This window comes from Mycteria americana, chromosome Z (assembly GCF_035582795.1).
Source record: "Mycteria americana isolate JAX WOST 10 ecotype Jacksonville Zoo and Gardens chromosome Z, USCA_MyAme_1.0, whole genome shotgun sequence".
Taxonomy (NCBI): Eukaryota; Metazoa; Chordata; class Aves; order Ciconiiformes; family Ciconiidae; genus Mycteria; species Mycteria americana.
Window position 1 is genome coordinate 40,957,402 of NC_134396.1, and position 12,096 is coordinate 40,969,497.

Below are 12,096 nucleotides of genomic sequence, written 5' to 3' on the forward strand. Positions count from 1 at the left end.
AACCTCGACCACTAATAAAAAAGCAACAAAAACTCTTTACTCATTTTGAAATCAAAGAGCTTTCTAAAAACACTTCACGCTTGCTTTTAAGTTGAAGCTGCCCCAGAAGTAACGGGTGTAGCTCATTTCTATACTGAGAAAATACTCTGCAACAGAATGCAACTGCGCACAATTTACATAAAGAACAAAATTGAGACACACATGCAAAAAATGGTTATAAACTTGGAGCACAAAAAGCTTTAGGCTTCTTGAACTAGACAATATGGGGACAACCTACTGAATTCTTTATCTATGATTCTATATCTAATTTATTTAATAAATCTATTTAATCTATTATTCTATATATAATTCTTTATTAAAAGATTTAAATAGTATTTCAGAAATAGCCCAGAGATCGTCAGCATACAAGTTGCTTTCATCATCCCCCACCCCCAAATTTTACAGTGATAATTTTAAAAATTAAGTACCCTCAGGAAAGTCATAAAATCTATTATGGGCTTATTTTCTATCCACATGAATCTTCTTCATAGGACAGCCCAGTGTGTGGGCTGAGAAACTATGTATCAACATTAGGATTGCTTTCAAATGCAGCTGCTGGTCAAGCTATTACACTTGCATAATCAATAATGCGCAAAATATTATGTAATCTCAAATGCTTAACAATACAAGTTTAAGGCCACCATTATAAAATCTGAAGTCCTAGAAGTTCTAACAAAATATCTACTGTTTCTCCAATTTTACACTTCTGCTCCTTCTATGCTTCTTTTCACCCATACCCAATTCTAAAAAACTTTTTTTCTTCTACCTTTATTGGAGGCAGAATAAACCCAAAAGTTAACTTGAAGACAACAGGGAAAACTATTGCGATGCAATACAAACATTTTTTTAAAGCAGAACACAGCTGTTGAACATTAATAAACCCATGAGAAGATGTCAAGATCATAAATCCAGCTGGCTAGGAATTGCTCATAGAAAAGAGGAAAAAATTGCAATATATTAAGAATACCTTATCTTAGACATTTTGAAGGAGAACTAGTACAATGCACCCTAAAATACTCCACAGCATGACACAATTTTATAGCCGGTCCCAGATCTTCAGGGCAAAGCTAGAATTAACAGTGTTCATTTATTCACACAACTTTTAGGTAACTATTTATCTGTTAATTCAAATCTGTAATTTAATAACTAAAATTGCTTGAATGGCTGCAAATGCATGTTAACATGCAATTTCAAACACGCTTAACTGTTTATCTTAAGCAATGTGCTTATTTCAGAACAAAACCACTTCTCACTGTTCAAATCCTTAAGTCCTCCAGAGAGCCTTTTCAAACTTTTCACATTTGGATGAGGGCCATATAGTCCTGCTAGGCAGATGAAGAAAAACAATTGACTGGATAAATACAGCATGCTTTTTTCCCCCCTCCATGAGTGTGAAGCAGCAGAACCTATTCATTGCCCACAGAGCTGGACATGCATTCTCCATCCTTGAAACTGGAAAAGCCCTAGGCAACCTGCACTGACCTCACAGCTGATCCCGCCATCAGGAGAACGAGGTCTCCCTGAAGTCCCTTTCCAGTCAAATAATACTGTTACCTGTCAGGCAGATAAGAACCAAACTCAAGCTGAACTTCTGAACAGACAAGCACAAGAACTTGCCTTTCTTCCCCCAACATCCTCCTCCAGGCCATTCTTTCCCACCAGGCCATAGGGTCTCTCAGGAGAGCCTGCTAGTTGCTTGTTCTACTTCCAGTACAGAGATGACTTTGTAAACAGCACTCACTGTTCTTCTATAGTATGAAAACCAACATTCAAATGTACTAGTATGAAGAGTTTTCTTACTTTCTTTTTAAAAACGTGTCTACAGAAACATTCCCCCCCTACAAAAATTAACTGCTACATTTTTTTACACAACCACGTGCACTGCAGTCCACTATGTCAACTCTCATGTTTTCAAGAAAACAAAGAACTGAACTAACAGAATCAATAAAACATTCTAAGAAATATGCTTTCATGTACGAATCATTCAGACCTTGAAGTTCATGCCAAATTACAAAGCGCATTCCCTTTCCACATTTATCTTCACTGCTATTTTCCTAGCTTCCTTAACAAAATTCAACCATTTCAAACGTAAACTTTTCCTGGTATGCTTCACCACATCACTATTTAATCATTCTAGCTTATTCTAGCACAAATACTATGCTACCAATTCATGTCACTACGTTATGGATGCTCTTTTCTCCACACATGCTACCCAGGCAGCTCTCTAGGCATATTAAACGTTTCCCTTGCTCTCCTCTCCTCTTTCTAGTGCCTACTGTCTTTAATGTTCACATAGAAGTATTTAGGAACCACCTTAATTCCAGCTCTTCCCCACAAATGCCCCATTTGTTGGAATTTGCAAGAATTCACTCAAGTGCAAAAAGCAACCTGAACACCTTGGCTGCCTTTGCCACACGGAGCAATCACCAAGTGATTGTGTACAGACCCCAGTCTAAGACATGTAACTTGTATGCAGTGCAAAAAAAACACCGAACACAAGTGAAAGTACTTTCCAGCACAGCACAGCTTCTAGCATTTTAGATGTTCCTTGTGAGCTGGAATATAAATTATAACTAATTCAGTTTATACGTTGTCCAAACTTGTATTTCAGTTGCAAAAGAAATACCTTAAGCAGATCTGTATCTGGACAGTAAGATCATGATGCACTCTCTCAAGAAAAAGCTAGGCTAAATCATGTTCCACAGGTCTAGAGTATCAGAACCACAACTCGTTCAAAATGGAAAAGGCTGCACAGATTTTGCAAAGAGAAACCGTGCCTTAAAAAATTCCTGGAGTTCTCAAAAGAACATGTATGGATAAGGGAGATCATGTTAATAAACCTTCTGAAAATTCAAGTAAACATACTCCAAGACCCTCAGCAAAGGCTCTTAAAGCAAGCAAAAAAGGGTGCGAACTCTTGACAGGAATTAAAAAGTAAAAAAAAAAAAAAAGGTAAAAAAGAAAAAAAGAAAAGAAACAGGATAAATTAAAAAAAAATAAAACAACAATCTGTTTCCACAGCAGAGGGAAGTTAGCAGATGAGTCCCAGTGCTCTGTCCTAGGGCCTATGTAGTTCAACACATTCATAACTGAGCTGTAGAAAGGATGAAAGCAAAGTGACAAAGTTCACTGATGATAAAACGCAGTTCACGTTAGAAAGTTAGAGGGCAGTGGTGAAGAACATCAGAAGTTGATGGAATCAGTAAAACAAATTAAGTGGCAGATTAAAGTTAATGTAGATAAATTTTACCAATGCGACCATGAAAAAACAATTTTAATTCCACATATAGGATGACTACTACTTAGGAATATGATTCTGGAGAAAACAGTTCCATGAAAGACACCAGTTTAGCATTCAGCAGTGGTTTACAAAAGTGCATTCAAAGATACACCCTGTTAGGAAAAAGATTATCATTATATTACTGCATAAACATGTGATGTGCCTGCCTTGCTAACCCTCTGCTTCTGGTGTTCTAACCATTTTTATTAGATCTATGTAAAGATCCTCCCTCTTATCCCATGACTGCTTGTTTTGTTCAGAAGCTTTAAGCAATACCCATTGCTGAATAGTCTATTTTACAGAAGCACAAGTGAAAGAGGCCCACAGAAGGACAAAGAACATTGCCAGACGTATGGAGGAATGCTGAAGTAGGTTCCTCCAAGCTGCAGTCAAAATAACTGCAGAAACTTACAACTGGGATTTATTGAACACTGGGAGTGACATGATGGGTGTGAAAACAATTGTCACTGTCTTCTTATACTAAAATACAAGCAAGTAAAGCAGGACCCAAGACAGCAAGCTTAAATTGCATGGCACTTCACACAATTTACTGTCAGGGTCTAAAATGTCTTGCCACAGCATCTCTCCTGCTGGGAACACATTCCTGTCTAAGTTTAGACTGGACAAGCTTATGAAGCAGGAATCTTCTGAGGCGCATAAAACATGAAAACACCATTTCTGGTTCAGTCATTGAGACTGAGGCCATCGAGGGTAGAAAGAACATCCAAGAGAACAATCACCATACACCCACCACATTCTGAAAGCTCAGCTTTAGACGGTACTGCATTCTCTAACTAAACTACTGCTTACAGAAATAATGTATAACCAGCATATTACACTACACCAAATTGCAAGCCCATTTATCCATCGCTGAAGTTTTCTTCCTAAAATGTAGAAAGATACACAACACTGAGAAATTCCTCTAAAAAGCACAGACTGCTTAGTTAATTAACATGCTTCTCCATGGGATAGATAATTACTCAAGCTCATTGCCCAGTGGTTAAGCTTGGATCTTCAGTACAAAAATATCAAGTCTTATTTATATAATTAAGTTTCTATTGCTCTAGCCTAGCATGCTTCTCTCTAGACACAAAACATTCGAGATGGCCAGAACCTGGACGATCAGTAACAGCAAACTCAGAACAGCAAAGGTGCCCTCTCAGCATGAACATAAGCAAGAGTGATCTGGTTTTAAAGACAGCAGCTAATCACTCCTGGTAACAGTTCAGAGTTTAGACTCAGTATTAACTTAACATGATGGGAAGATTCAGAGTGACACTGGCAACCTTGAGAAGGCAACACAGTTTATGTCTAATCAGATTTAACAGGAAAAATAATTTTTATGTGGGAGAAAATAGCGCTGCACAAAGTACTAAATACCCAAACTGCCAATTTGAACAATGTGCTTACTACTAGCAATTCAATTTAAATCCTACAAGGAAGAAATTTAAGAAACCAGCTTACTGGACTGAGAGGCATTTCAGTAAAGTCTCATAACATTTAATCATGCTGCCTCAGTTTCAGCATGTTATATTTTTTATTAAGTGTTAAAAAGAAAAATGCTAGCAGTAAGGGTTAAAACCTGTAATTCTTTGGGTATATACCAGTTGTGCTTCACAGTGTAAAACAGTTTAATGAATAAAGGCTGGCAAACTTCCGAGATGTACAGTTTTAACCTTCAGAATGCTTTCATTATGCTTCTAAAAAACACAGATGTCTTGGGCTTCACAATAGCTGAGGCATTTTACAGTGTCCAAGAACATGAAACTAATGTATGCTTAATTCTCAGCAAGGTACCTGGGTGTGTTTTCTCCTTAGATACCCCATTTGGGGACTTCTCCCATAAGGGAACTTTATTTAGACAGTACGGTACTGTATTTTGCTAAAAAGCTTCCTTAGTGTGGCATTATTTTACAGACAATAGGTTGCATAGAAATGAAGTACGTGGTATGAATATTCTGCATATCATGCTAAGTTTTATACTACCAGTGTTCATAATTCAGATGGAACAGCATTGCATAACCAGTAACAAAATGTCCATGGCATCATTTACTTCAATTTCTGAAGCTCACTGAAATCAGGGAAATACAGCCAACGGAAACTGATTTAATTCCAGCGGAATTTACTTAAACATACTATTGTTCTTATTAGTTTTGAGCCAGTAACTCAATGCATAAACAGTATTTTGTTCAGCATTTATATTTTAGTTCTTCAATTCAGTGAAGTCAATACATTCAACAGGGTGAAGTTAGTTACAGATAAATTAAAAACCAGAAGCTTGCTACTCCCAAGCTGGAGGGGTATGGGGAGAAAGCCTTGTGCAACCTGACAGACTTGGTCATACTCTTCCACTTTGTCCTACCGATCACATGTGACCAAAGAATCAGAATAAAAATTAAAATTAAAACATCCTTCACAGACCAAAGTAGCAGCTCACCAAAATTTCACTTCTGTATTTACTGTTTGTCAGCAGCCCAAAGGGCAAGCTTCCACTTCCAAATGGCAGGGATGCACTCTCACTTGATACCAAAGAGATCTCTGCAACTACATCTAAAGCCATGATCCAGCTCCTCCTATTTTAGTCTGAATAAGCTCTTTCAATGAAGTCTAGGCAGAGAGAGTTCTAGCAATATGACAGCCACATGAGAATCACAGGGAGGTGCAGGAACTGCAGTAACAAAGTAGGAAACTGTTCACTCAGGAATTGTGAAGCAGACCCTAAGCTGATGTAAGTGTAATTGTATTACTGCTATATCAATGTACAGAAGATACGGCTAGAGCCCATGTCTTTCTCTCTTGTAGGAGATGTATTACAGGAACACGAAGTCCCTTAAGGGCACAACTTGCCCTTAAGGGCACAACTAGGAGGGAGGGGGCAAAAAACCCACCAAGGAAGCAAAACCTGAGATCATTTTATAAATTAAGAATTTATGTCATTTAGAAGCTAAATTTTCAAACTGATAAAACAGCATATTTTAAGTACTCAAAAGCATTATTTTAATCCTTAATCCAACTTTAACAAGCATTCCATCCATTAATAAACAAACAGGTTAGCACCTTTGTCAGTTATGGATTTATCTTCCATTTGAGTTTTACTCTTCTTCAAAGTTAGAGAAATAAATGCAAGTTCTTTGATTTTTTTAAAATTTCTTTACCTGTACCCTCCATTTCCTACCCTCTGTTGATATTTAAATAAATTCATCCATTTTTCTTCTATATAATGTCATCATCCTTTACTTCTTTCACCACGTCATCCATGCCAATAACACTAGAAGCTTACATCTCTTAACTAAAATGTTAACAGGCCTCTTCTAGAGTTACTTTCCTATTCTGCCTTCAGATTGGGTTACTGCATCATACGTATCTAGAGTCCTAAATGGGAGCTGCTGTACACAAACCTAGAACAGCAAATATACCACACAGCAGACATCAGCTGCACTTCCTGAAGGAGTCCAACCTGCTTTTTCGAAGACATAACCATTTCTAAAAAGAGAACTGAAAGACTCGACTACGGATGTGATAGGTTACAAGAAGTGTGAAGCAGTCACTTTGGAATTAATTTACATAAAATAACTTGAACTAATGAATTCAATGGAAGAACTTTTTTTACATCTTCTCTGGGTTAATCACGTATTAAAAGCACCTTAGCACCTTCATCAGATATGAATAAGGGACAAAGAACCTACTGAAATCAAACAGATGGTTTCAAGATTATTTTTTTACATTCTTTAGCTCTAGCCGTGATATCACATTAATGCTACACTATTAACACTCAGCTAAAGATAGTACAAGCTCATTCACTTCAACATTAACACAAAACAGTAAACTATCCTCTCTTCAATGGTAGAGATGCTTATCTGTGGGAGGGTAGGTGACCCAGGTAGCAGATGTTGGCTCCCTGATACAAACTTAACATTATTTTAAAACTTTTGGCATAACCAATGCATTCAGCATATCTAACTTTTTGAGTAAAGTAATATTAAATACTTTATTCAGGAACATCCAAACATGAATATAGTGTAAAAAAATTATTAATAGCTAGTAAGTCAGGTTGCAAACAAAATTTACATTATTTCAACTTGCCAAAAGAGATTTATCATGGCAAGGCTTTGCCTAGTTTTGTATCTGCACCCCTTCAAAAGCTGGCAATGACAGGATCATCTACTTTGTTACTTTGTGTGTTCCCCTACTCCCACCTTATGCTCTGGGCTCGCTGCCAACAAAACACGATGGGGTTGTATTATCTCAGCCAGGCCCATCCTGCCTGAAACAAGTCACCTGTCCCTACCTACTGCAGAAAGCTCAGGCGTCATCTCAGATCTGTTTTTAAGGCATCGTGTCAGCACGCACGTACAAAGGGAAAGGCTTAAACCGCCCAAAAGATGTTTCTGCTGGGAAGTAATTACCCGCCACTGCTGCACTTACAAACACAACTTGCCTAGAGATGCTTTCAAGTGAGCGCACAGCTCCTTTCCAGCTCCTTTTATTTGCACAGACATCTTCATGTAGTGGGAAGAGACGAAACAGAAAGAGCAGTAAGTTATTAAAATTGCATGGTAACTCTACGGTTTCAGTTTACCAAGAGGCACCTCCTAGAACTCCAAAGGAAAACTAGCCTTTACTTCCAGGCACCTCGGGACTGATGTATTTTAAAAGAAAACTTATTCACAACCACCTGCTTGCAGGTGTCACCTCTACCCGGGATAAACTAGTTACGAATGTCCCGGTGCTGGCAGAGACCCAGTGCTGTCAGAGACGAGGCGGTGCGGCCGGCGGGAGGCCCGGGGTCGGTCCGGCCTGAGGTGCCGCCAGCCGCGGCCGGCGGGAACCCGGCACCCCGCCGCACCCCAACTTCCAGAAAGTTTCCAGGGCCGCGGGGGCACCCAGGGGACGCTGTGGGGGACAGCTGGCCCCTCACGGGCGGAGCGGCCGCTGGCCGCCACGGGCCGCCCGGCCCGGCCCGCACCGCGGCGGCGCCCGCACGCCGCCGCCGCCCCCGCGGAGCCCAGAGCCCCCAGTCCCGCCCCGCACTCACCGCGCCGCCGCCGCCCGCCTTCAGGCCGACCCTCTTCACCAGCATGATGCAGCCGCCCCGCCTGACGCCGCCGCCCTCCCTCGGCGGCGGCGGTCCCGCTGCTGCTGCTGCCGCCGCCGCCGCCTCCGCCTCCTCCTCCTCCTCTTCTCCCTCCCGGGCCGGGGCTGGCGGCGGCTCCGGCTCGGGGCTCATGTCGCTCCCACCATGCTCCCGGAGAGGCCGGGCCGGAGGAGCAGCGGATGCGGAACGGGCTGGGGGCGGCCTCCCGCTCCCGCCCGCGGCCGCCTCCGCGCGCCGCCTGGGCGGGGCGCCGCCGCCGGGCTCACGTGACCGCGCGGCCCCACCCCGCCCCCTCCGCCTCGGCGGAACTGCTCCCGGCCGGACCGAAGGCGCGTGCCCGCCCCTCCGGCGGTTGGCGGGGCAGTTAGGGGCTGAGGCGCCGGCCTGGCGTTGGGTGCCCGGCAGGGGCACGGCCGGTGGCGGCTCCCAGCTTCCCTCCGGGAAGGTGAATCTCTTCCACACTAGCGTCCTCTGTGGCTTCGTTAAACCTTGCGGGGCTCCTTGGGCCTTCGTCACCAGGCAGTGTGGTTGCGAGCTTGGTTTCCTCTCGTCTAAGTACTACGAGGCCAGCTAGTTATCATAAGTATCACAAATTATCGTAAGACGTAGGACTGCTTACCTCTCAGTTCACCATATGTGCACCAATGGAGTATTTTGAGGCAATGTAGTGCTGATAGTAAAGATCATGACTACTAACAGGCCATGAAAACTCAATACAGCAGGCCAGTCGCCCACCCAGAATAAGCTGTTCACCAGAGAGCTCAAAATGACCGTGCGTGGCCAATGCTGAGAGGCCTTCATCCTGCGAGTGCTTCCTTCCGTCTTGATATGTTACTGGGGTCAAGTCATTGTTTTCCCTGGTACCTCAGGTGTTGTCCACTAAGTACCAAGCTGTTTACAGGATCAGAACTTTCCAGTTTGCTAGAATAATAAATGTTAATTTTAAATGGCATTTTCTATTTGCTGTGTATCTATTTTGTGTGTGTAACAAGCTAAATACTTGCTAAATACAGCGCATTCTGAAATTTATGTGATTTCAACTTGCCAAAAGAGATTTATCATGGCAAGGCTTCTAGTTTTGCATCTGCACCCCTTCAAAAGCTGGCAACGACAGGATCATCTGCTTTGTTACTTTGTGTGTTCCCCTACTCCCACCTTATGCTCTGGGCTCGCTGCCAACAAAACACAATGGGGTTGTAACATCTCAGCCAGGCCCATCCTGCCTGAAACAAGTCACCTGTCCCTACCTACTGCAGAAAGCTCAGGAGGTGTCATCTCAGATCTGTTTTTAAGGCATCGTGTCAGCACACATGTACGAAGGGAAATTTATCTTCTATGGTGCGTTACACAGCAACTTAACAAGTGTTCTCTTTTGGCAAAGCGTGTGTTGGCTTGAAAGGATTTCTCTATATGACCTTTTTTTGAAGCTCTGTTTTGTTTAAAGTAGACATCAGCATTTTAAGAGGAACATTGGATACCATGAACTAAATAGATAAGCAAAATTATCTTTCCTATTATATAGGGAGTAGTAAACCAACACATATTCTTTAAAATTACTTTTCCTAGCTAGCCCAAGCCAACTGTGTGTAGAATTTCATGCTGTCTTTCCGCTTTTTTGTTTTGGTAGCCTAGAAACGCTTACAAAACCTTTCATTTTTTCAAAAGTAGTCACCACTAGGAAATATAGTAGTATTTTTGCTCCTTTGAAGACGAGACCATTTTTCTATTGACTTGACAACGAAGGAACTTCATCCCTTACAGTTTTGGGCTTTTTTTTAATTAACAGGCTTCAAAATACTGAGAACTTTTAAAATTCAAACAGCTTCCTCAGTTGGAAAGATATGAATTTACAAGCTTAATATATCAGCTTTTGTAGGTAGACAGGTTTCTGGCTACCACATCAAGTTCATGTAAAAAGTATTGCTTGAAGTCATCCTTGTAATTTGAAAATTTCAGCATTAAAATATTTGCATATATCACAAGTATTTAATCCAATTCATATACAAATCAATAGAAAGTCTTTCATCAACTTTTATGGCTGTTCATTCAGGCTCAACAGAGAGCTACTAGTAATTTTATGTCATTATGTCCTTGTCCCTTACAGAATTGGAAGTTGGAAGGGTTTTGTTCACATGCTGAGCTAGGTATATTATATTTATTAAGAACTGGTTAACCAAATAACTGGAAACAAAAAGAAGGAATAAATACTCAGTTTAAGAAGAGATGTTACTGGTACAGTTCCCCTCACTTCTGTGCTCTATGGTTTTTAGAACATTCCTAAGCAATATTTTTAAGCTATCTGGAGGGGAGATTAATAATGAATCACAGAATCACAGAATCGTATAGGTTGGAAAAGACCTTTAAGATCATCGAGTCCAACCATAAACCTAACACTGCCAAAACCACCACTACACCATGTCTCTAAGCACCTCATCCAAACGTCCTTTAAATACCTCCAGGGATGGCGACTCAACCACTTCCCTGGGCAGCCTGTTCCAATGCTTGATAACCCTTTCAGTGAAGAAAAATTTCCTAATATCCTGTCTAAACCTCCCCTGGCACAACTTGAGGCCATTTCCTCTTGTCCTATGGCTTGTTACCTGGGAGAAGAGACCGACCCCCACCTCTCTACAACCTCCTGTCAGGTAGTTGTAGAGAGCGATAAGGTCTCCCCTCAGCCTCCTTTTCTCCAGGCTAAACAGTCCCAGCTCCCTCAGCCGCTCCTCATCAGACTTGTGCTCCAGACCCTTCACCAGCTTCGTTGCCCTTCTCTGCACACGCTCCAGCCCCTCAATGTCTCTCTTGTAGTGAGGGGCCCAAAACTGAACACAGTATTCGAGGTGCGGTCTCACCAGTGCCGAGTACAGGGGCACAATCACTTCCCTAGTCCTGCTGGCCACGCTATTTTTGATAGAAGCCAGGATGCCATTGGCTTTCTTGGCCGCCTGGGCACACTGCTGGCTCATATTCAGGCGGCTGTCAACCAACACCCCCAGGTCCTTCTCTGCCAGGCAGCTTTCCAGCCAGTCTTCCCCAAGCCTGTAGCGTTGCATGGGGTTGCTGTGGCCCAAGTGCAGGACCTTGCACTTGGCCTTGTTAAACCTCATACAACTGACCTCGGCCCATCCATCCAGCCTGTCCAGGTCCCTCTGCAGAGCCTGCCTACCCTCCAGCAGATCAACACTCCCGCACAACTTGGTGTCGTCTGCAAACTTACTGAGGGTGCACTCGATCCCTTCATCCAGATCATTGATAAAGATGTTAAACAGAACTGGCCCCAACACAGAGCCCTGGGGAACACCCCTTGTGACCGGCCACCAACTGGAGTAAACTCCATTCACCACCACTCTTTGGGCCCGGCCATCCAGCCAGTTCTTTACCCAGCGAAGAGTACACCCGTCCAAGCCATGAGCAGCCAGTTTCTCCAGGAGAATGCTGTGGGAGACCGTGTCAAAGGCTTTACTGAAGTCTAGATAGACAACATGCACAGCCTTCTCCTCATCCACTAGGCGGGTCACCTTGTCATAGAAGGAGATCAGGTTGGTCAAGCAGGACCTGCCTTTCCTGAACCCATGCTGGCTGGGCTTGATCCCTTGGTTATTCTCTACGTGCCGTGTTATAGCACTCAGGATGATGTGCTGTTTTTTATATCAGGAAGATATAAAGTTTATTACAGAATACT

General features: G+C 42.4%; 1 protein-coding gene across 1 annotated transcript in view; it reads right to left on the bottom strand.

Moving 5' to 3' along the window:
- Positions 1–8,668, bottom strand: part of SLC71A2 (solute carrier family 71 member 2) — a 33,473-nt gene extending 24,805 nt beyond the window's left edge. The window contains exon 1 of the mRNA XM_075526984.1: positions 8,355–8,668. Coding sequence (XP_075383099.1) covers positions 8,355–8,546 — 192 coding nt within the window. The 5' untranslated portion in view covers positions 8,547–8,668. The remainder of the gene's footprint in view (positions 1–8,354) is intronic.
- Between the last annotated feature and the right edge of the window lie 3,428 nt (positions 8,669–12,096).